This window comes from Nyctereutes procyonoides, unplaced genomic scaffold (assembly GCF_905146905.1).
Source record: "Nyctereutes procyonoides isolate TBG_1078 unplaced genomic scaffold, NYPRO_anot_genome, whole genome shotgun sequence".
NCBI lineage: Eukaryota > Metazoa > Chordata > Mammalia > Carnivora > Canidae > Nyctereutes > Nyctereutes procyonoides.
In genome coordinates, this window is record NW_026575047.1 from 32,216,170 (window position 1) to 32,239,091 (window position 22,922).

General features: G+C 46.8%; 1 protein-coding gene across 6 annotated transcripts in view; it reads left to right on the forward strand.

The window, feature by feature from the left end:
* Nucleotides 1–22,922, forward strand: part of AFAP1 (actin filament associated protein 1) — a 144,246-nt gene that overhangs the window by 67,578 nt on the left and 53,746 nt on the right. For all 6 annotated transcript variants that reach the window (XM_055326393.1, XM_055326388.1, XM_055326390.1 and 3 more), the window contains 3 exons: nucleotides 5,499–5,607; nucleotides 12,396–12,607; nucleotides 15,983–16,162. In XM_055326393.1, the coding sequence (XP_055182368.1) occupies nucleotides 5,499–5,607; nucleotides 12,396–12,607; nucleotides 15,983–16,162 (501 nt within the window). The remainder of the gene's footprint in view (nucleotides 1–5,498; nucleotides 5,608–12,395; nucleotides 12,608–15,982; nucleotides 16,163–22,922) is intronic.

Below are 22,922 nucleotides of genomic sequence, written 5' to 3' on the forward strand. Positions count from 1 at the left end.
TTCTATCTGACAGATGAGATTATGAGGCTCTTTGAGATTATTTGACAAAATTAAGTATTTTTCCAGTTGCATAATGGAGACAAAAGTCCAAGATTTAAAACAAGAAAACCGTTTGTTTCCTGGTGAAATCTGATGTGGTCCTTTGAGTGAACATGAATCACTTGTCTTTCTGAGGAGTTGAGTCTCATATGTAATTCCTGTGGCATCTTTTAAAAGTTTAATCTGTGGCTGCCCTCCAGATACGTATCCTGTTTACACTCCCATTGGGCTGTTGGCCTTCCCTGTGGATGCCTTCCTGCTGGTGGAGGCTGGGAAGATGACCCGGTCCAGCCCCATGGGGCTTCCACTCTTTGCCTGCCTGCATGAAGCCAGAGGAAGCTTCCCAGCATGGTCCAATGCCTGCTGCGTGCTCATGTGCTACGTGGAATGCAAGTTCAATAGTGAGCAGAACGGAACAGGGTGTCATTTGGATAAAAACTTTTATTTTGCTAGGAAAAGTACTCAGAATCATGCTGTTACGATCGAGCCCCTTTTGCAGCTGAGGCTGTAAAATTCTGTTACCCACTCCCCAGGTGTGCTCAGCAGTGTGGACACCTTCATACAGATGCCTCATAGGAGGTTTAGATTCCCGCATGGGTGCCCTGCGTGCTTCTAAAGTACTTGTGTTGCTTGTGGCACAGAACTAGACCTTGGACTCTGATTTTCTTAGTTCAGATTCTGTTATTCTTAATGGAATTTAATCACTGTAACAGTCTGGATGCCCACCATGTAGACAGAATTCGAGTCAGAAAGGGATTCCAGATTCTAGGCTGATAGTTTCCTCTGCTAGATCAAGGTTCTTATCAGTTTATTGGTGTTTCTGGTGCAGAGGCTGAGTGATGGACTGGGAAGGAGGGGAAAGTGGGGGAGCAGTGAAGGGACAGAGATGGAGCCATGAGGAGCACAGGGCATGAGGAATGTCTGCTTTTCTGATGAGAAGGAGAGAATGGCAATAGATGACATGAATGCACTGTGGTTGGACCAGTGGGTTCAACGGGCTGTTTGGCTCCTTCCTATGGCAGGTACAATGGGTACTGCAGAAGGTGCAGCTGGCCTGGCAGCAGGGGCAGTAGGAGGTGCAGCAGCAGGCGCAGCAGCAGGGGTAGCGGGAGGGACAGCAGCAGGTGCAACTGGCACAACAGCAGGTGCAGCACCAAGTACAGTAGACGCAGCAGCAGGCACCACAGCAGGTGCAACTGGCCCTACAGCAGGGGCAGTAGGGGGTGCAGCAGCAGGCACAGCAGCAAGGTGCAGCAGGCATAGCAAAAAGGCACAGCAGCAGGCACAGCAGCAGGCGCAGCAGCAGGGACGGGAGGGACAGCAGCAGGTGCTGTAGGATACGGTCATGACATAGAAACGCAGTGTGTACTATTCCCCAGCCTCCTAATCAGTACCCAGGCTGCTTGGGTGGACTTTCAGCTCCTCCAGCAGTTAGCTCTGTGCACGTGTGGCCCCCTTGGGGTCTTACCTCCTGGGCCTCAGCTCCCTCATTTGTAAAATCATAATCAAAATGCCTACATCTCAGTGTTAATTTCTGAACAGGAGAAGATCTGTATAGAAGATCCCAGAACAGTGATACATGGCAGACAAATAGTAAGTGGTAGATTTCGTTGTTATATCACTGAAATAATAAACGACAGTTATGTTTCTGCCATACAATTATATAAACGTAACATTTATCGTTATCAGTCGGAAAATAGTTCTTGGCCAGGATTTTCCTTTATTTTATTTTTTTTTTTTAAAAGTTCTTTTTTTTTAATTTTTTTTTTAAATTTTTATTTACTTAGGATAGTCACAGAGAGAGAGAGGGAGGCAGAGACACAGGCAGAGGGAGAAGCAGGCTCCATGCACTGGGAGCCCGATGTGGGATTCGATCCCGGGTCTCCAGGATCGCGCCCTGGGCCAAAGGCAGGCGCCAAACCACTGCGCCACCCAGGGATCCCCAGGATTTTCCTTTAAATTGGCAAAGGCAAATAATAATGGGCTTTTCTTTCCAAAAAGATGGGATTTTAAATGATGGCCAAGCAGCCCATAGCTTGTACTCCTAGAAGCTTGGGCTTCTCTTAGTGAGACATGGACCCCAGGAGGAGAAGCTTTCCTTAAGGCAGGTGACAGTCCCTAAACTACAGAGTAACTTCTGCTGACGTCCTCATCTGTGGAAGAAATGTTTCCACGCATTTGACCTTGCCTGGTTACTGGTGCTGGGCCGTTCCCATCGTTTATTTCTAGAGCACAGCTGAGCCACCAGTAGCCCTTCCTCAGAGAAGACAGGTTCTCATGTTGCTTCTCAAGTCTCCTCAGAAGCTGTGGTGGTTGGAGTGTTTCGTGGGAGCCTGTTCAGGAAACAGGGGTGATGGGAGCAGGACGGTGGTCAGGCTCTGCGCGCAGACTGGGTATCTTCTGGAATTGAGGGAGAGTGGCACAACCCAGTGGGGGTGGTGCGACGCTGGTGTGCAGTGTCATCGGTAGAAGGGACACCTCGGCTCCTGCCCTGGCCAGAGGTGATAACATCAACTCTCACTGAAGTCTTGAGACTGGTCAAGTTGGCATTGTGGCCTGCTGACCTGCCACATGATAAGAACACTGGAGCGAAAATCTCAGACCTGGAAAGGATGTCAGAGGCACCCTCATTCACAAGGGAGGACATCAGTGCCCAGAGTTAGGGGGTGTCGCTCGGTCCCAGGTCAGAGCTGGCCCCATATGCAGTGCATGCAGGGAATCAAGCTTTGTCATCTCTGTGCTATACTCTTGCTTCCTGCCCCTCCTCTGGTTTCTCTTGTTTTCCATGATACCTTTTGGAAATCTGCCTTCCCTCTTTTCTGATTTTAAAAACTCCTGTTACTGGTGATTTCAGTAAATTCTTACCTATGGGGAAGTATCATAAAGAAGCATCTCCTCTGAAAGCAATGGTACTAACAGTTTGGGTACGTCTTTTTAGCCTCTCCCCCCACTTGCCCTTCATAAGTCATAATTCTTCTGCCTAAGGATCTGAAACCCAGAATTTCAAGGGAAATGGTATTTGCGAGTGGAGTGTGGTCCCTTCTAGAGACAGAGGGTGTTCCTCTGTAAGAATTAGTTTTTGAGGGGTATTACTTCAAAGCAAAAATAGTTTAATTTTTTTCTAATTTTAAAAATGATAAATTTTTACACTTTAAAAATGATAAATATTAAGTAGAAGAGCCAAGCCAGAGATATGCATCCACTTGTTAACATTTTGGTGGATGACCTCCTGTCTTTGTACATATGTAAGCCTAAACACATTTCTATCAAGGGCTCATAGTGAACCTGTTTTCTCTCACTTTAACGGTGTCTAATGTGGGGTTTTCATGCAAATGACTGAAATGCTTAAGCACTGCTCTTTCACTGTGCAGGAATGTGTCCGCACACCTTCTCTCAGTGAAGATTTACATTGTTTTTAGATTTTGCTAAACAGTCATTTATTGAACTGTCTTTGTACATTTTTGCTCACCTGACCAGTTGACCTCTCGGCCTGTGTTTCCAAAAATAGAACTATAGGATCTAAGGCATACCCGTTGAAAAGCTGTGCCAAACACAGGGTCTGAGAGCCTCCTGGGAAAGCCCGGCAGCTTGGGAGCAAGCTCTTCACCCTGTGCACCTTTGCATTTCTTGTAGCCCAAGGAAGGGGAGTGTGTGCTGTTTCACAAACATTTGTCTGATTCAGCTATTCGTAATGCTTTCCCAGGACATGAATAATTTGACTGTTTCGACATACCAAGGGGAAGTTGAAACACTCTCTGTTTCATGAATAAAGACACTCAGTGAATCGGGCAGCTCTTTTCCAAAAGCAACAAGCAGAGATTTTAACCCAGGCATGGGCTCCTGTTCAGACCTTGCCTGGGGCTGAGCACAGTGTATCAGGTTCCGCTTTAAGCACTGACTTTTCGGGAGGATATGAAGGATTTGGGTACCATCCAGGGTACGACCACAGAATGACGACAGTCGAGAAGGCAGCCTTGAGGAAGGCGTGCGAGGGGTCAGGGGTTATTTGGTCCAGGGCACAGGCCTAGGGGTGGAGCGGAGATAACTAGGCTCCAGTAGATGGAGAAATTGTATAAATAAATGACCCTTCATCTGGCAGGAGGAAGGAGCGGGCTGGATGCACACAGGGTGATTAGTCATTCACAAAGGGCTTCTTGGATTCAGAGCTGAGTTGTTTCACTTTCTAGAGAGTTTATTTGGGTATAAACCCTTATTTCCTTGGAACAGTGTTCTGCTTGGAAACTTAACTTGGTAGATCTTCAGTTTGGGGTTGCTGGTCTATTCTTTTCTCAGTGATGTCTTTCCAATTTGTTTATAGAATGTAGGTTATGTGAGCTGGTTACAAAAGGAAGAAAGTGAGTATGAATATAAAAAGCTGTTTAGTGGACCGACCCAGTGTTAGAGAAGCCAGCTCTGTCATTTACCAGCCCCTGGTTTTGAGGAGGTTGTTAGAGACCTGGAGACCCACTTTCTGTGTCCGTGACGTGTAAGGAAAGGTAGTCTGCTATGAAGGATTACCAAGTAATCCGCCTGTAGCTGAGACAGAAGTGCCAGGATAGTGCCAGGCAGGTAGCAGGTATGCTGGCTTTCCCTGTCCATCCCTTCTCACCTTGCAGTTGATGTGAGGGCCAGTGAGTGATAGAAGCACCACGCTCCTAGGTGTTCATGGGAGGAGGAGAAGAGGTCGGTGTGCGCGGGTCATCAGGAATATGTGCGAGGAGAGGAGGGCTTCAGCTGGGGCTTGACGTTTGGACGGTCCTGACAACTCTTCTGTGTCCTCAAGCTTCAAAATCCCAGTGCCTCGGTCCGAGTGTCTGAGAGGACACTGTAATGTGATTGGTTTTTGCCACAAGCAGATTGTCCTTCTCAAGAGAAGTTTCTTTTAGAGAGTAGCTCAGAGGGGATTTCCTTTTATAATTTTTGAAAAGTTTCCCTGGCCCGTGTTGGGAAGATGGTGCGATCGTGGGCAAGCCTCGTTCCTTTATGTAGCCACTGCTCACCTGGTGCAACATGGTGATGAGCACCAGTGAATCTGGACAGTTGCCATGCCCCAGGGCCCCCGTGCAGTGGTATGGGTCCTGGGGGGTGTGGGAGGGCCAGCGCTGGGGGGACAGACCTCCACCTCTGCCCTGGGGAGGGTCCAAGAGAGGGCTATAAGTTAGCCCCTGCCCCAGAAGAAGGGTGTGCCAGGGCACTTACAGCTGCTGGCTACAGGTGAGCCAGTGTGGGCTGAGTGACGTGTGGCCAGGCCCCGGGCTGGGAGTGGACATGGGCAGGGAAGCAGTAGAGACCAGTCAGGAACTGAATGAACCCAGAACCTCTTTGTGAGTCACTGTTCTTTTTTGCCAGGGACTTTACAAAGGAAAATGGATAATTCCGGTCAACACCTGCTAGTCCATACAGCAGACTTTCTAGTCATGGTTCTGATATCTGTGGTGTTTCTTCCTTCTTCTCCTTAGCCACCTGACAGTGGGCCGCCACCGCTACCAACATCCTCTCTCCCGGAAGGTTACTATGAGGAAGCTGTACCACTGAGCCCTGGGAAAGCTCCGGAATACATCACGTCAAGTGAGTATTGCGTCTGCCTGCCAGCCTCTTGATGTGGGGGACTGTGAAGAGTATGGCCGGCTCTCTGGGTATGGAGGGGAGCCGGGTGGTACAAGATACTGGGGACATAGGGGCCTGATACAGAAAGGACTCTGAAAGCCTGCAGTGCCTTAGAGGTGCTTGTGGAAATTTGGATGGTTGTCTTTCTGCTGACTCATGTCAGGTAGACCTTGTGGCTAAGTGGTCACAGGTCTCGGTGAAATGTGTCCCCTTAGGTCATAAGGTGGAGAGGTGCATGGCGTGTGTTTGTAGCACCCCATGCCTGGGGTGTGGCCCGAGTCTGCTTCCTCATGCCCAGAAGGCCGAAGGAGCCTGGATACAAAATCAGCCCGTCTCTTCTTATTTTCATACAAGTTCTACTAGAACCTTCTTGCCGAGCTAGAGTTGTCCTGTCACGGCTCTGGTCTTCCCTCACAAACACCTAGGTGGTTTGGTTTTCGATCACTGGCTTCATTCCTCCCTCGATATCAGACAGGGGAGCTGTTATCTCGTGATGAAGTGGAGGGAGGATATCCAAGTCCCCGTAGTCGAGGGAACGTTGCCTTGCTCATAAAAGATAAAATGGGAAGTTGAGTGGATTTGTTCATTTTAGTCACGAGGCTTTGGGCACATTAATATTCATGGCACGTGGTGGCCCATCTGTCTTCTATGGCAGTGCACACCAGCTCCCAGGGCGGTCCTCCTATCGCCCGAGGTCTCTGGCCTCTGTCTTTCCTGGCAGCTGACAAGTGGAGGTGCTGCAGCACAGTGTCCCTGGCGTGTTCCCAGAGGGCCTCCCTGCATGTGCTTTTTGCACATGGGCCCAGTGAGCAGGACCAATGGCTCCTGAAGGGCGGGGAGACTTGTTTGCTGGTTTTCGTAGCAGTCACATTCAGAGAGGGAAAGGGATGGTTCTGGTATGGGGGTTAGGACGTGCTGGGTTCTGAGGTCTCTAAGTCAAATGTTTTCTTTTCTGTTATTTAAAAACCATCCGTGGACAATGCACTCATGTAATTTCTAAAGTGTCCACCATTTCAGAAGTCAGTTGATTCATCAGAAAACACAAAGCCTGAAGCGGCTCGGTGTCATTCAGAACCTCACTGGCTTCCTTTGCTTCTCACAGCAGGGAGTCCGGGAAAACAAGCTTTTCCAGGAGGGTATTTCCCACTGCTGGGAATATCTGGCTCTAGCCTGCTCCTACCATCCTTCCCCTCCCACCAACATAGTTGCAAGGCTAGAAACCAAGAACAATTGCAGTCTGAGAAGCCCCACTTCAGTGACATGTCCTGTTCTGTTGTTGAGAGAAGCCATCCCTTAGTTGCCAACGGGCGCGCAGCTTTTGTCAAACCAAATCCAGAAGACAGGGTAACAGAAAGACACAGGCTCGGGACAGTAAGTCAGTGGGGACAGCCCGCTGAGGCTCCCTTAACCAGGTGTCTGGGGTGGGCAGCTGGTGGCAAGGGCCCCCCTTCTGTCTCCTCTTCCCCTCGCCTCCTGAGGAATGATGCAGGGAGATGCTGTCCAGGTGGGTTACTTAGGGATGTGGAGACAGCTCTGTTGAACCCATTCTCAGGTGTAGTTCCAGCAGAGGAATAAAGGGTCCATAATAGGAAGACCTGATGCAGCCATGGAAACAATGGAGTAGCCTGTGTTGCAGGACAGGCTGGAAGGCACCTCTGCAGAGTGGCACATGCCTGGCCGGGCCTCAGAAGATGAGGGAGAGGGCCTGCAGGAGATTCAGGATCTGTGGATTCAGCAGAGAGCTGGCCAGCCTGTGACAGCAGGTGTGAGCTTGCAGTGGCTCCTGACACTTGAGCCAACCCTTAGCGTGTACTGGTGGTGGCTCCCCTCCTGCCTTATAGACTGCTCACAAATCTGTCCTGTGGCCAGCCCTGACCTAGAACCATCCGAGGAAGGGAATCTGGGGAAATGTCATTCCAACTGTGCCAAGTTGGTATGGTGTAAAGCCACCACCATTTCTCCCGTGTCCATTTGGCGTCCAAGCATATCTCTTTTAAGCACATTGAATTTCCAAGTAAAGACAAGAGCAGCATCACGGTGCAGGTTAGCATAATTCAACTATTGCCTGTATCATGGAAAACTCCCTAACTGCCCAAGGGGATAGAAAGTCCCTTTACTGACTTTGGGGTGACACCTGTTCTCTTCCAGCAGGGTCATACTCCCCCCTTGGAGAGAATGTTGTAGCTTGAATGTTGAGATCCACGGCCAACTGCTGTTGGATGGGAGGGAAAGGGAGGGGAGGAGGAGAACTTGTTTACATGTACACAGATATTAGAGTCAGAACAAAGACTCATGTGTAACTAGTCCCATCCTCATTTCTACAATTGGCCAATGGTCATAATGTGTATTTATAACTTCCTTCATGTTCCCATTGTCTCCGGCAAGCACCTTGGTCGATCACTCAATAAAATGACTCATCTTTCCTTCCTGAAAGGTCTGGCTGCTTCAGATGGTTCACTCTTGGGGCATGGAAGTAATGAGGGCTACTCCAGGGACTGCCCTTTCACTCCAGTGTGGCCATGACTGGTCACCACAGCCACTGCCCTTAACCCTCTCTTTGCCTATTCACTCCCCTTCTAGGTTAATAGAGCGATTACTGCATCCTTTGGAGGGAATATTCTGCCCTTAGAAACTAAGACCTATGGGCTAACAGCCAAAATTTCAAGGAAGGGAGGCAGAAATTTTGTCAGTGGATCCCTGGGGTTCTAGTGAGAGGAGCCACTACCATTCTCAGCCCTGGATTCTCAGACCTGTGAGCCCTGGCCATGGGGGAAAGAGCCCCACTTAGGCAGAGCATATACTGCTAGAAGGTATTCTGGAAGCTAGCACCCTGAGTTCCCCAGGGGTGGCCAGTCAAGGTAGACCTGGAACTGAATATTCCAATGGAATTCCACTGGTCTTTTGGGTCAGCTGCTTCAGGTGATGGGGCATGGCAAGACCAGTGGAGCTCATGAGCACAGACCCATAGCTTGGACTTCATTCACTGTAACATGAGTTCTCTGGTCAGAAGCAATGCTGAGGTGCCATGCTGGTGAATAGAGCATTCTGCAAGACTGTGCTTTTGGCAGGAGCATTGTGGCAGGGAGTGATCTTCCGGCGAAAATGCACTGTTACCCCTCCTGTGATGGGAGTGAGCCAGTTACTAAGTAGCTGGCTGACACCCCAAGGGACAATGTCATGTGCAGGCAGGACACCCAGAAGGTCCAGGAGTCACTAACTCTGCTGAGTGGGGATCCTTCCTTGCACCACGGCCATGTACGTGATTCCACTTGGATGAGAATCTGGGGGAAAGAAGCTTCCTGATGTCTATGTGACAGGCTACCTTAGGGAGCCAGTTGTGAAGATCTGCTGAGGCTTTGCTAAGAGCTCAGCTGGTATGTGAACTTCACTTTCTGAGCCCATCTGGGAGGTCCATACAAGTCCCTTCTGCATACCCTGCTTGTGGCCAGTTCCTCTCCAGTCTTGACCATCCAACCAAACTGTTAGGCCATGCTGAGGAGTCTGTGTTAGGAGAAGAAGCCCAATCCTAAAAAAAAAAAAAAAAAAAAAAAAAAAAAGGAGAAGAAGCCCAAGCAATAGGCACAGGGTCATGTGTACCTGAGCTCCTAGCTCGCACCTGGTATTTATGGCTTATGGGCCCAATGGATGCAGCCTGCTCAGATGCTCCGTGGTGGGACAGGTGACCGAGAGCCCGCATTGGGCAGCTGAGGTGCCCATGACAAAGCATTTAGATGCTGCTAGAGTATCCAAGAGCCAAAAGCAGTTTTTCTGTAGCTGAGCTCTGAAATCCTGAAGGTCTGCACTGAGCTTCACCTAGAGGAGCCTGCCTGCCATCAGGCTTCTGTTACCATCTAGAACAGGGTGTGATCAGAGAAGCAGAGCCACTGTGACATGGAACAGAAGCTTCTTTCTGGGGCTGGACTTCACACAATCATGGCAGCTATTGGAGGCCATGGGAACTGCACCTGTGGGTGGCTCAGCATTCCCAAAGAGCAGCTGGGCTTGAAGTGGTGGAGCTCAGGGACTCTAAAAATCCAGGGGACAAACTGCAACCCCATCTATCCATGACCCCCCACCCGCTAGGCAACACCGAAGATGCTGGTCCTCTTGGTTGTGGTGCTGATACTTATGGAGGATCTGCACCACCCAACTTGGGGGCCCAGCAGCAGGGCAAAGGATGCACCCACAACACATGCCTGAGCCCCAGGAGAACCTGGTGCCCTCCACCAAACTTCAGGGTGTAGGGGCTGCTGTTCCTTTCTGCTGTCCCATCTCCTTCTCAATGGCACTCCCTATTACTAACCTCACCCACACCATATGGACCATGGGATTCTGGGGAGCTGGTTCTAGCCGGCCTGGGTCAGCGGTGCTGTCACTACAGATCTTGTTGGGGTTTGGGGTTTAGGCTTGCATTTTCAGTTTCCTGGTTGCCCTCTCTCCTCATTCTCTCCCTCCTTAAGGGCAACTGCTTGAAATGCCAGTTGTGATTTTGTGGGAGATGGGTATATGTCTAAAATACACATTTTAACATTTTATAGTTGAAGGTCATTATTTACTGGAGTGTTCTTCAGTTTTGCCATAACTGCCTATGAGACTGGTGTCTGGTGTGAAGAGTGTTTTCCTAACCAGCAACATCCTGTAAACACACAGATCTACACAGGCCTTTGCTGGCTCTTTGATCTGCCTTCTTGTTCTATAAGAAGTGTAGATGTCTACACAGGACGCCAGGATGTGCCAGGGGCTCACTCCTCCTCCTCTTCCTCCTCTTCAGGGGAGACATTCTAGGACACCCAGTGGATGCCAGAAGCTGTGCATAGTACCCTATTCTCACATATGTGACAAAGTGTAGTTTATGAATTAGGCACAGTAGGAGATTGACACAATAGAACAAGTAGGATGGTACACGGTAATAAAAGTGGAGCAGTTGAGGGATGCACTGGTGGTCACACTCTCTCAAAGCATCTTACTATCCTGTATGCATCCTTCCTACAGTGATGTGAGATGATAAAGTGCCCACGTGATGAGATGTGAGAGGGGAGTGATGTGAGCATGTGACACAATGTGAGGCTACTGCGACCTTCTGATGTTATGTTAGGAGGAAGATGACCTGCTTCTGGACACCCATTGACCACAAGGAACTGAAACAGCAGGAAGTGGAACCATGGATAAGGGTGGGGGACACTATACTGACATGTGCTCATCTCTGAGTGGCTGAAAGGACCCCTGAGGGCATGGGTGTGAAAATCCCTCGTGAAGGTGAAGCCCGCCTGGTTTTGTCATGGGTTTATATGGCACCTTTATGTAGAAGTATGGCTGGTCCTTGAATGCTGCGGCGGTCAGGGCCACTGAGCCCCTGCACAATCGAAAATCCATGTGTCACTCTGACTCTGCAAAATTGTAGGCACTAATAGCCTACTGTTGACAGGAAGCCTTACCCATGACACAGAGCATCCATTTACACATTTTATATGTCTTATGCATCACGTACTGTAGTCTTAATCATAAAAAAAGCTAAAGAAATGAAAATGTTAAAGCAAGGCAGTTAAATACTGTCCTGTATTAACTGAAAAAAAAAATCCACTTATAAGTGGACCCATGTGGTCCAAACGTGTGTTCAAGGTCCAACTGTGTAAGTATGAAAAAGATTGCCTGATGCATAGTAAGCCCTCAATAAACGTGCTGAATGAGTGAAATCAGCTGTATTTCTCCCATTTACAACTGTTCATTAATGCTTTTGCTCATTTGTTCACTAAATATTTGTTGGATTCGATGTTCTAGAAAATGAGCTAAGAACTGAGGGATTCATGATCCTTCCAACTATTGTGAGAATAACCTTCCTAAAATTAAAGTCCAAGTTTGCACATTGCCCATCTGAGACCTCAGATTACACCGGGTCTCCAAGCGGCCTGGGCTCCTGCCACCTGTCAGTGGTTTGCTCCGACACTTCCTACCATGTCAGCTACATCCTAGCTGTTAAAAGCTTTTAAAAACTGTTTTATTGTGAAACATATTTACTAAAAAAATACTCAAAATATGCATATGGACTTACTGACTTTTAATGCAGGGTACCCAGAAATTAAACCCTGAGAGGCAAGAGACATATTCAGGCAAAGGCAGGAGATTGGGTAGGATGAACAGGAAGCCTGTGTGAGAGAGCCGTGCGTGTAGAGCCCCAGCAATGAGAGAGAATGTGCTGCATTCAGGAAACTGGAGATGATCTGATATGAACTGTTCCTGCCTCAGAATGAGAAGGATAGGTGTAAAGGTCTCTGGAAGCCTGAAGAAGGAGGCCTTGGGCTGGGTGTGGAATGGGAGCAAGGGTGGGCGTGTGACAATGCACACAGGCAGGACTTTGAAGACCCGAGAAGATCTTGACCTATTGGTGTGTTGTGGGAGAGCTGCACCCTGTGGGTGGTAGCCTGTTGGCTGGGTCCACTCACCCAGTGGCGGTGTGCCCAGGATCCAACACCGGGGGTCTGCAGACAGCCGAGTCCTCACCGAACAGCATAGGACTGGTTTTCATAGATGAAGACTCTAAGACATTTCAGTTTAAATCTCATCATTACTTTCCACTGCCTACCTTGGTTATTTTTTCCCAGTCTTTACTGATTACCTTTACCCCACCACATGGAGGACCCCTTCCTCATTTCCTGGTACCACAGACATACTCTTGAGCCCACAGGTAGGATTCCAGATAAGGTGTTTGTAGACAGTCCCTCAATCTTTACTTCTTTCCTTACTTTTGACAGATTATGACTCAGATGCAATGAGTAGCTCTTATGAGTCTTATGATGAGGAGGAAGAGGACGGAAAGGGCAAGAAGACACGGCACCAGTGGCCGTCCGAGGAGGCTTCCATGGACCTGGTGAAGGATGCCAAAATCTGTGCCTTCCTACTGAGGAAGAAGCGCTTCGGGCAGTGGAGCAAGCTTCTTTGTGTCGTCAAAGACACCAAACTGCTGGTAACATGACGCGGATGGGTTGTGCTTGTGTAGTGGGTGGGCTCTGCTGGCAGTCTCCCTGGATGGGGTCGATACTCAGGCAATGCTAGCATTGGGTGGCAGGAAGTGGTAGGGGGGCGCCCGGCCTCAGTGCCACCTCACAGGGAGCTCCTTGCTGTCAGGGCGGTCACCACCGAGACTTTGATGCCTTTGCCGCTGGTCCCTGCAGCAACCAGCGGGCAGAGTCCTTCCCATCCCGGGCCAGTGTCTGCGGGTGTGTACTGCTGGAAAGGCACAGGCTTTCACTCGCCAGAAGTCAGCAAGATGGATTTTCTCATTGGTAATGAGTCAGTGAATTCCTCAAAGCCAGGTCATCGAGTGGGCTGAGCAGGCCAGGCGGGGTTTGGGAGGAGAGTGTCCAGGAAAGGAAATTCTTTGGAAAGCTGAAGGCAGATTCTTTTTTTGTTTGATCCTAGAAGCTGAATAGGAAGATGGATTAAGTAGCAGAGAAGCAGGGTGCAGGGACACGTGGGCCTCCTGCTGTGTTGTCCTTCCCACAGGGACCCCGTTAGGAAGTCTGAGCCCTTGAGTGCCTGTGACATTCCCACTCCCTCCTCCCTCTTCCCTCCTCCCTCCTCCCTCCTTCCTCCTTCTCCTGTCCTTCCAGCTTTGGAAACCCTGGTTGATTATCAGAGTTTCTGCATTTTGTTTTTCCTTCAAACTAACTTTGGGGGAAAAAAAAAATCACAGGATTATATTTTTAAAACAACACAGGAGAATTTATGATTCTGTATATCCCTCTTCAGTGGAGTGGGTAACCTTATTCTCTATAGTTTCATCTGTGAATTATGGGAATGTTCTTTTACTAGAGTCTTAGGACATTGTATATTTTTAATGACTTTCAAAAAAATTTTTTTAAACAGTGAGAATACATATTTTTCCCACATGTGTGGCCTGAATTTCTCCCAAATTTAGAATATGCCAAATATGATGCCATTAGGGAATTTTAAAGTAAAGAATGAAAAAAAAAAAGATGAAAAGGATTAATGTGGTCCTTATTTACAGTCTGACGTAATGGCTGCAAGATGTGGATGTGTTGTATAAATGCTGTAACAACCTCAGTGGACTCTCAGGTACAAGAGGAGCCCTGGAAAGGGAGCAGGAAGCCTGTGGGTGTATGGTGGTGTCATGGGGTCAACGTCCTCTCCCAACAGCCCTCCTCCTCCACACCCTCCCCTCCCTCCTCCTCCCCTCTCATTCCTTCCATCTCCTTCCGGATTTCTGGGATTTCTGTCTTCAAAACCAGGATGAAAACACCTACCATTCAGAGTAGTTGTGAACATTTCAGAAGAAATTAATAGAAAACCCTGTGAAAACACTGTCTCTGGCAAAATGCAGAATCAAAGTTAGTTATTTTTATTATGAAGCTTTTTCCTTTCAAAAACGTCCTATGATCCAACTACCCAGATGACCCCTGCTGACACTGAAAAAAAAAATTAACAGTGGTAAAACGAGTGCTTTCCAAGTTTGAATAACACAAAAAATTGCAAATGGAAAACCAAAAGCCAGGCTCTTCCCTAAGTGTTTACCGCCTGTCTTCCCATGGGTAGCACCATCCGTGGGTTTCTGCATAAGCTTCTGGTGTCTGTGCCCTTCCAGGCCAGGCGGCCCTGTGGTGGACCCCGTGATGTACCAGAACCCCATCAGGACAGCTTGCTCAGGTCATGCTCCCTCTCCTGGGGTCTGCATCAGGACAATCCTGTCGGTGGCTTCCAGCTCCAGAGATTCCCCAGGCTCTTCTGAGGCTGGTGGCTTGCCTTCTTCCTGCCCCTCCATCCCACAGGCCTGGCTCTCAGGGTGCATGCTGCCCTCTGCTGAGAGTCCGTTCCCCTGGGAGTCTGACTTCAAGGATGCCCAGGCTGCACTTTGACATAGGGCTGGTGACATTCCCTTTTAGAGGCATTTCCTGTCTAACTCTGTCCACTAGTCCACTACCATTAGTTTCCTTTTCACTGTTCTGTTTTTTTCTTGCACTTACTGAGAATATGAAACTCCCAAACAGTGAGCGTTCATACCAATCTGGGGTTAGTTGGTTTTGGTGTATTTTTTTTTCTTCTATTTCAGACAGGGCAACTGTCAATTGGATTTTTGTAAAATGCAGGTATGTTCTATACCTGTGGCACTCAGGAGCCAAGGTTTTGGAACTGTAGGATAGGAGAGGACTCTGGAAGTCACTTCTGAAAAAACAGGTGTCTCTTCCTTCCCTCCCTCTCCAGTACCCGGCACCCAGTGGAGAGAGCCGGCTGTGCGCTCACAGCATTTGGGGCTGGGTTCTACCACTTTTCATGTGTCTGACTTTGGGCAAACCATTTAACCGAGTGAGCCTCAATTTCCTAATCTGCAAAATGGACAACTATGGCAATCAAGTGAAAGTATGAAATACCACACATGATGTTGACACTCTGTACTTGGTATTGGTAGCAGGTATTATTGTAACTAATCATTTACTGTGATTCAATAAAATCACGAAGATCACAGCAGTAGTTCATTTTACAAATGAGAAAGCAGGCTCAGAAAGCTTGAGTGGCTTCCCAGGTGCCAGATTAAATGAATAGCAGGGCCAGAACCCAGATGTCTGCATCCTCAGACCCTCCATTTCCATGAATATGGGTGCTTTTGGTTCTAAGTAATATGACTAGACCCAAGGGGAGCAGGGAAACCTTTGGACAAGATTTGATTCTAGGTTTCACAGATCCAGACGAAGCACCGGTCACGTGAACTAAATCTGAGTGTTTGCCACAGCACTGAATTCTTTAGAGTGGACGTCTGCTGTGCAAATGGAGCAGGGAGAACTTCGGATTCTGTACTCAACTAGAAAGCAAACCTTTGCAGACATGCTGCATAGGATGTGTTGCTGTGTATACTGTCGAACTCCCTCACCTGTCTTTCAGAAAGGTGATGGAGATGAGGCCGGAAGATACCAAATGACATAGGTTGTAGAATAAAGATCCAAATTGTTGTCTGCACACATTGGGGCCATGCTTTTCGGCAAATCTAATATATCATGTTCATGAGACTTATGGGGAAGCTGCACTGGGGCATGGTCCCCATCAGAGGAGAGGGTTTCTCTCTCCCACCAAGGCTCGTCATTCATGCTCCTTGGCAGACTCTACTGAACTAAAGAGTAGGTGTATTTTCACGTACATGCGGATGACATGTCACATGTAACGGGCCTGTGGGCTTCATGTGTGTGCCTACATACCCACACTCCAGCCCCCGAGCTGCTCCACTGCTCAAGGTGACTCTGGAGGCCTCTTCATCCCTCTGCCAGCGTCATATCTGTGTCTCTCCTGGAACTCCTTTCACCGTGACTCTGGTTTCTTGTGTTCAATGCAGTGCTACAAAAGTTCCAAGGACCAACAGCCTCAGATGGAACTGCCGCTGCAGGGCTGCAACGTGACGTACACACCGAAGGACAGTAAGAAGAAGAAACACGAGCTGAAAATCACCCAGCAGGGCACAGACCCACTGGTCCTCGCCGTTCAGAGCAAGGAGCAGGCTGAGCAGTGGCTGAAGGTGAGGCACTCACTGGGCCTCGGAGCCTTTTTCATGGCCAGGCCTCTTTCTCACACCTGTTTTTATTTCAGTGTGTGTATTTCTCAGGCAGAGGCAAAAATGGATTAACCTGAGTAGGGTTTTTTTTCTTAAGCATTTTATTTTTTTTATTTTTTACAGATTTTATTTATTTATTTAACAGAGATTGCACATGCACCCAAGCAGGGGGAGGGGCAGAGAGGGAGGGAAAAGTTGACTCCCCGTTGAGCAGGAGCCGGGTGCAGGCCTTGATTCTAGGACCCTGAGATCATGGCAGATGCTTAACTGGCTGAGCCACCCAGATGCCCATAACCCAAGCAGTTTTATCTTTGATAGTAGGGTGTTCCGATGACTTTGCAGCTAATTACTCTAACCCTGGCCTTCAAAAGGCAATCTGCCTGGAAGTTGCAGGCTATTTGACAACTTTTTCTTTTCCTTTGATTTTCTTCCTTCCTTTCTTTCTTCCTTTCTTTTCTTTTCTTCTTTTCTTTTCTGTTTTCTTTTCTCTTTTATTTTCTTTCTTTCTTTTCTTTTCTTTTCTTTTCTTTTCTTTTCTTTTCTTTTCTTTTCTTTCTTTTCTTTTCTTTTCTTTTCTTTTCTTCTTTCTTCTTTCATGCCTGAATGTGGATTCTTTTCTATTTATTCTGCTTGGACTTCCCTGGAATTCTAAATCTGTGGATTATCATCTTTCTAAGTTCTAGAAAAAATATTTTCAGCCATTTCTCTTAAAAATATACCTTTGGGGGATCCCTGGGTGGCGCAGCGGTTTGGCGCCTGCCTTTGGCCCAGGGCGCGATCCTGGAGACCCGGGATCAAATCCCACATCGGGCTCCCGGTGCATGGAGCCTGCTTCTCCCTCTGCCTGTGTCTCTGCCTCTCTCTCTCATTCTGTGTGACTATCATAAAAAAAAAAAAAAAAAAATTAAAAAAAAAAATATATACCTTTGGCAGCCCGGGTAGCTCAGCGGTTTAGTGCCACCTTTAGCCCAGGGTGTGATCTTGGAGACCTGGGATCGAGTCCCACATCAGGCTCCCTGCGTGGAGCCTGCTTCTCCCTCTGCCTGGTCTCTGTCTCTCTCTGTGTGTGTCTCTCATGAATAAATAAATAAAATCTTTAAAAATATATATATACCTTTGTCTTATTCCTTTTCCCCCGACTATGTTTAAATATATGTTAGACGTTTTCACTGAATTCTAGTTATCATCTCTTTGTCTTAGTATCTTTTTTTTTTTTTTTCTCCTTAGTCTGTTTAATGTCTTCTTGTTTCTTTCTAGCTCATTCTTCTCTTTCTAGCTATGCCAGATCTGCTGTTGAATTTGTCCTCATTGACTGGGTTCTGATTGTTGGTTATGGACTTCTAGTATTTCTAGTTGTTTCTTTTTCAACCTGGGAACACCAGTTTTTACAGTTTTAAATTTCCTGCAGAAATGTTTGCCACTTATTTTCATAACAAGCAAGTAACAGGCTTAGTTGTTGGACAGGGGCTTAGCGGGTAGCATGTAGACCTGGCTGGGTCATTTGTTGCTGTGCAAAATTGTTCTCAACATTTTGTCTTCCTGCATGCCAGGTTATCGGGTGATCATGCTGCTCATTCTATGTGGGGAAAAATTAGTTCAATAATTTTTTTAGAACAGCTTTCTTGAAGTATAATTCACATACCATACAATTCACCCTTATAAAGTATGATGGAGTGGCTGTTGGTCTCTTCATCATAATCTACTTTCAGAGCATTTTCATCTCCCCAAAGAGAAACGCCATACTCCCCATGTGAGCAGCCGTTGCTCCCATCCCCAGCCTCACCCCCAGCCTCAGGCAAACACTAATTTGTTTTCTGTTCCTATAGATTTGCCTGTGTTCAGCATTTCATGTCATGCCGTGTCCTTCTATGATGAGCTGCTTTCATTTGGCATAATATTTTCCAGGGTCACTTGTGCTATAAAATGTGTCAGTACTTTGTTCCTTATTATCACTTTCATGCCATGTCTGAGAAACCTCTGTTTATTCCAAGGTCCTAAAGTGTACACCTATGTTTTCTCCTGATGATTTTATAATGTCAGGCCTTAAATTTAGTCTGTGACCCACTTTGTTTAATGTTGGCATGTAGCATGAGATGGGGGTCCAATGTCATTCCTTTTCTTTCAGGTATCTAGCTGTCCCCATAGAAATAATTTGATTCTTGGTACTATGGTTTCTTCCATCGGAGCATGAAGGCAAATGAAAATGCTCTCTGTATTGCCCTCTTCTCCCCGAGGAGGGTATACCGTGGTCACCTCTGTCAGCCAGTCAGACCATGCATGTGGCTTTCCTTGTGTCCGCAGCAGGGGAGACTGAACAGAGCTTTTGTTTTCTTCATGGGAGTCCTGTGACCAGGACTTTCTGCTCAGCTTGGTGTGCTTGTCCTTCCACGAACTTGGATATGGTATGCATCAACCACTTCTGTTAGCAATATCTTTAAAGCCCCTTAAAGTTTGCAAAATGCTTTTCCACCATGGGTTATGCCTTAGTGCATAGAATGGCCACCTGAGGAAGGTTCTTGTGAGGAGCTTCCTTGTATAGGCGAGAGACTGCATCTCCAGTGGGCTGTAGACACAGTGACTGGTGAGGGGCAGAGCCAGGAGCTGACCTTGGATTTTTCCCCTTTGCCTTCCACCTCCCTGTGCTGGGCCACCTAGCACTCTGGCCTTTCCCCTCCATTTCAACCTGCTTGGTCCTGGCACCATCCCATCAAGAAGGAGGGAAAAGGATGAAGGGGAAGCGAGGAGCCTCTGTTGTGATTCTGTTTTCTTGGCCTGGTTCCACTCCAGGCTAACCGTCTGCGGCCTTCTGTACCCTTAGGTCCCCCTATTCCATAGTGGAAAACCAGCAAGGGCCACCCTGAACCCCCAACTTTTATCTTTCCCCTCTTCTTACCATTTGATGGGTATCCCATCACACTGAATAGATCCCTTCCTCATGACTCACTCTATACAAAGCTGTTGTGAACATCTTGGCCTTCTCCTGTCCCCTGAGACCTAGCACTGAGCTGCCACTGCAGCTTACGGGTAGGCACATAGTAAGAAAACATCTCTGAAATGTTAGGCACTGATGGAGTGAAATAATTTTACATCCTGTTTTGCCAGATGTGAGATGCACATCACAGGCGCTTAGCTAATTATATGGTGATGACTCTATTTGTCAATGGAAGCCTGATTGCAAGGCTTTTTTTTTTTAACATTTGCTGGTATTTCCAGAAAGGGAAGCAAAGAATACGTGGTAAGTTGCCTTCTACTGAAGAGTTTAAATTGATTAATTTCTCTGTTTAATGTTTGTGCTTTCCTTCAGTTACATGTGTCAGTGTGAGAAGCTAAGGATTCTTGGTTAGAAATCACAGAGATGAAACTAATTTCAATCAATCGGAGAGTTTTCTTTCTTTAAAACCAGCAGAGACCGGGAAGGGTCCAGTGTAGTATTTTCTCAGTCCTGTTAGTAGGTTGGCTGTCTTATGGGTATTGCCTAGAAACTTGATAAACATAGACTCCCAGTGACTCAGATTCATGAGGGTTCTAAGAATCTTTTCCTTTTCCTTTCACCTTGTATCTTCCTGTTCAAGACCTCAGATGCTACAGCTAGACCTGGAATATGCCTCCCCTACTAACTTTCTCTTCTTTCTCAAAGGTAACTTCTATCCTGAATATTATCACCAAGGTATGCTTTAAAAAATACTTTTTCACTCACATATGTACTTATAAATCAGAAGTGATTTATTTTTATGTTTAAAAGTGTCCACGTACATGGCTTCAGAGTGCACAGATCCTGCAGCTTGCGTTTTCTACTTACCCTGTGATGTTGCTCAGGGGTCAATGGGCGTGCAGTTTATGCACCCCATCACCATCCTGGCATGCTTTGGTAAGCATTCTCGTGCATGTCCTTTGGCTTCTCTGGGATGGATACCGATGCTGGCATGGCTGACTTTTGTATGCACACATTTTCAGCATTACTAGATCTTGACAAATGGTTTCCCAGGTTTGCTTTTGCAATTATACATCTGCCAGCGATGTATGAGAGCAATCATTTTGTATGTGTCCCTTCCGAGAGTCTCTCTCCATATCCACATGCAGGCAAGTAGAAATGCAGATTTTAATTCCCACCCCCATAGGCAAGCTGTGGTGTTCTGCCTTTTGCTTTTTACACTTAAACAAAGTCTCTTGCAGATCTTTCCAATTTAGAGACTGGAGTCTTTCCTTTTGCTCTTTTACAGTATGTACCATTTCATTGTTCAAACAGACCATAATTTAAAAAATATTCTCTTATTCCTGGGCATTGGGTTATTTTCAGACAACTCTGTAATAATCAACCCCATGCGTATATTATCTCTCACTCTTGCTAGTGTGTGGCCTGACTTCCCAGAGGGGCTGTTGGCTTGCATGAAGGTTGTAGGCACTCATAATTTTGATACACAGCCTCCCACCAGCAACGTGTCAGAATGCCTTTCCCCCACAGCCTCGCCCTCTTACGTCAGCAAGCTTTGGGGAGTTTGCTAGTGTCGTGGGGAAGGGTGGATCTCCCTCTAGTTTAATCTGCATTTCGCTTCTTATGGTCTTGAATGAGCTACTTTGCTTGTCTGTGCCTTGGTTTTCTACTCTGCAATGGGAGGGAGGGTCATAATGGTGGCTGCCTTCCTGATGTGTTGTGAGCATAAAAGAATAAGTTGAGATGGAGACATTTAGAAGAGTACCTAGCATGTAGTGAGCACCTATTTAAGTGTTAAGCTGCTTCACTATTGTTGCTTTGTTCTTGTTATCACTATGCTACCGCTTCTAGGTCTCAATAAACTCACAAGCTCCGACTGAAAACAGTTTGAAAATCAAGATGATAGTGGGATGCATTAGGGGCCAGAGCTAGGGGTGTCCACATCCACCCTCCTTTGCCCAGGACCACACGGATGCCCCCAATGTGCCCCCAGGAGGACACCCTTGAGCTTGGCTCCCTTGCGCACAGCCCTCGTGTTGTTTCCACACACCTGCCGGGGAAGGGGTTGGTGGGTGGGCATAGGCTCATGGTGTCCCTGGGACCCCTTGAAGCTTCAACCATTACACTGGTCCTTGTAGGCCCCCAGGATGAGGCTGGTTTCTTCCTGCCCCCTGCAGTGGGCCTCTCTGCCTCCTGCCACCCTGCCACCCAGGAAGTGGCATGGTCATGTCTTTCCTTCAAAGGGCTCTTCCCTTATGAGGACTTAATGTCCAGGCTTCCTTGCATTCTCATCCACTGATGAGTGAAAAACTGCTCTGATTTTTTAAATACATCCATCTCATTTGACCTGTCAAGGGAGGAGTGGCAGTCTTGGGTGCCTGTCTATACAGTACCCAGAATGGAGACACCTGTTCCTTCTTCAGTGGTCCTGCCAGACTTATACCCACTGTACTAGTTCTCTCAAAAAGCAAAATTTTGGCTCTTGGTTTTTCTCTGGAGCAGATCATGTTCGATTTTCAGTTCTTTACTTCTATTTTCTTTTGGCTTCATTTGTAATTTGCCAACTTCTTGAAGTTTATGTTTAGATAATTGATTCTTAGCCCTTTTCTTATATATATGCATTCATTCAAAGCTATCCATTGCCCTGCAAGCACAGTCTTAGCCGTGTCCCGTAAGTTCTGACATTTGTGTTTTTATTGTCATTCAGTTCAAAATATATTTTAGTATCTGTTGTGATTCCTTTTTCGACTAATGGTTCATTCAGGGATATACCGCTTACTTTCCAAATATTCAGGTTTTTAAAAATCATCTATTTGCTTTTAGTTTCTGGTTTAAATTCACCATAGTAAGAACTTGATATGATTTCACATCATAGAGATTTGTAGACTTGTTGCTCAACACGTAGTCAGGATTGGTAAATGCCCATGTCTACACTGAGGGACATGCATTTTTTTTGCTGGGTGCACAGGTCTATGTAGATTTGTCAGATCACAGTTATTAACTGTCATCTTCAGGTCTTCTACTAATTCATTTGTTTTGTCAGCAGATCAAAGGGAGAGATGTAGCCATTATCTCTTTAATTATGGATTTATCTATCTTCCTATTTCTGTCAGTTCTTGGTTTATTTTGAAGCTATGTTATTGGTTGCACACGGAGTTTAAGTGGCAATACACCTTACTTGTAGTTGAAACCCTTTCAAGAATATGAAAAATCCCTATTTATTGCAGTGTTTCTTGCCTCAAAGAATGACACTGATTAATCCATGGATGAAGTATCTTCCTTCACAGTGCCTTTTGATGAGCAGAAATTGTGAATTCTGAAATCCATTACATCAGTCTTTTATAGTCAGTGCCTTTTGCCTTCTATCCATAAAATCTTAGCATATCCCAAGCCACCAAGATAGCACCTGTGTCTTCTTCCAGATTTTTTATGGCTCTGTCTTTACAGACAGGTCTCTGATTTGTACATATTGGTTTTGTGTATAGGATGGAATGTAGGGGTCAAAATTCATTTTCTGCCAAATAAGTAGTCAATTGGTCTGGTCGCATTGATGACCTGAATTGCCTTGATTGGAAGTCCATTGATTGTGTACGTGTGGGTCCATCTCTGGGCTCCTGTCTACTTCGTTAGTCTCCTTTTACATGGTCGTGTCAAGGCCACATTGTCTTGATTGCTGCAGCTTTACAGAGAGTCTTGAAATCAGCTAGCCTATATCTTCTAGCTTTGTTCTATTTTTTCCAAATGATTTAAAACTTGCAAATGATAGTTTTCTGTAAAATAAGTCAACACTGT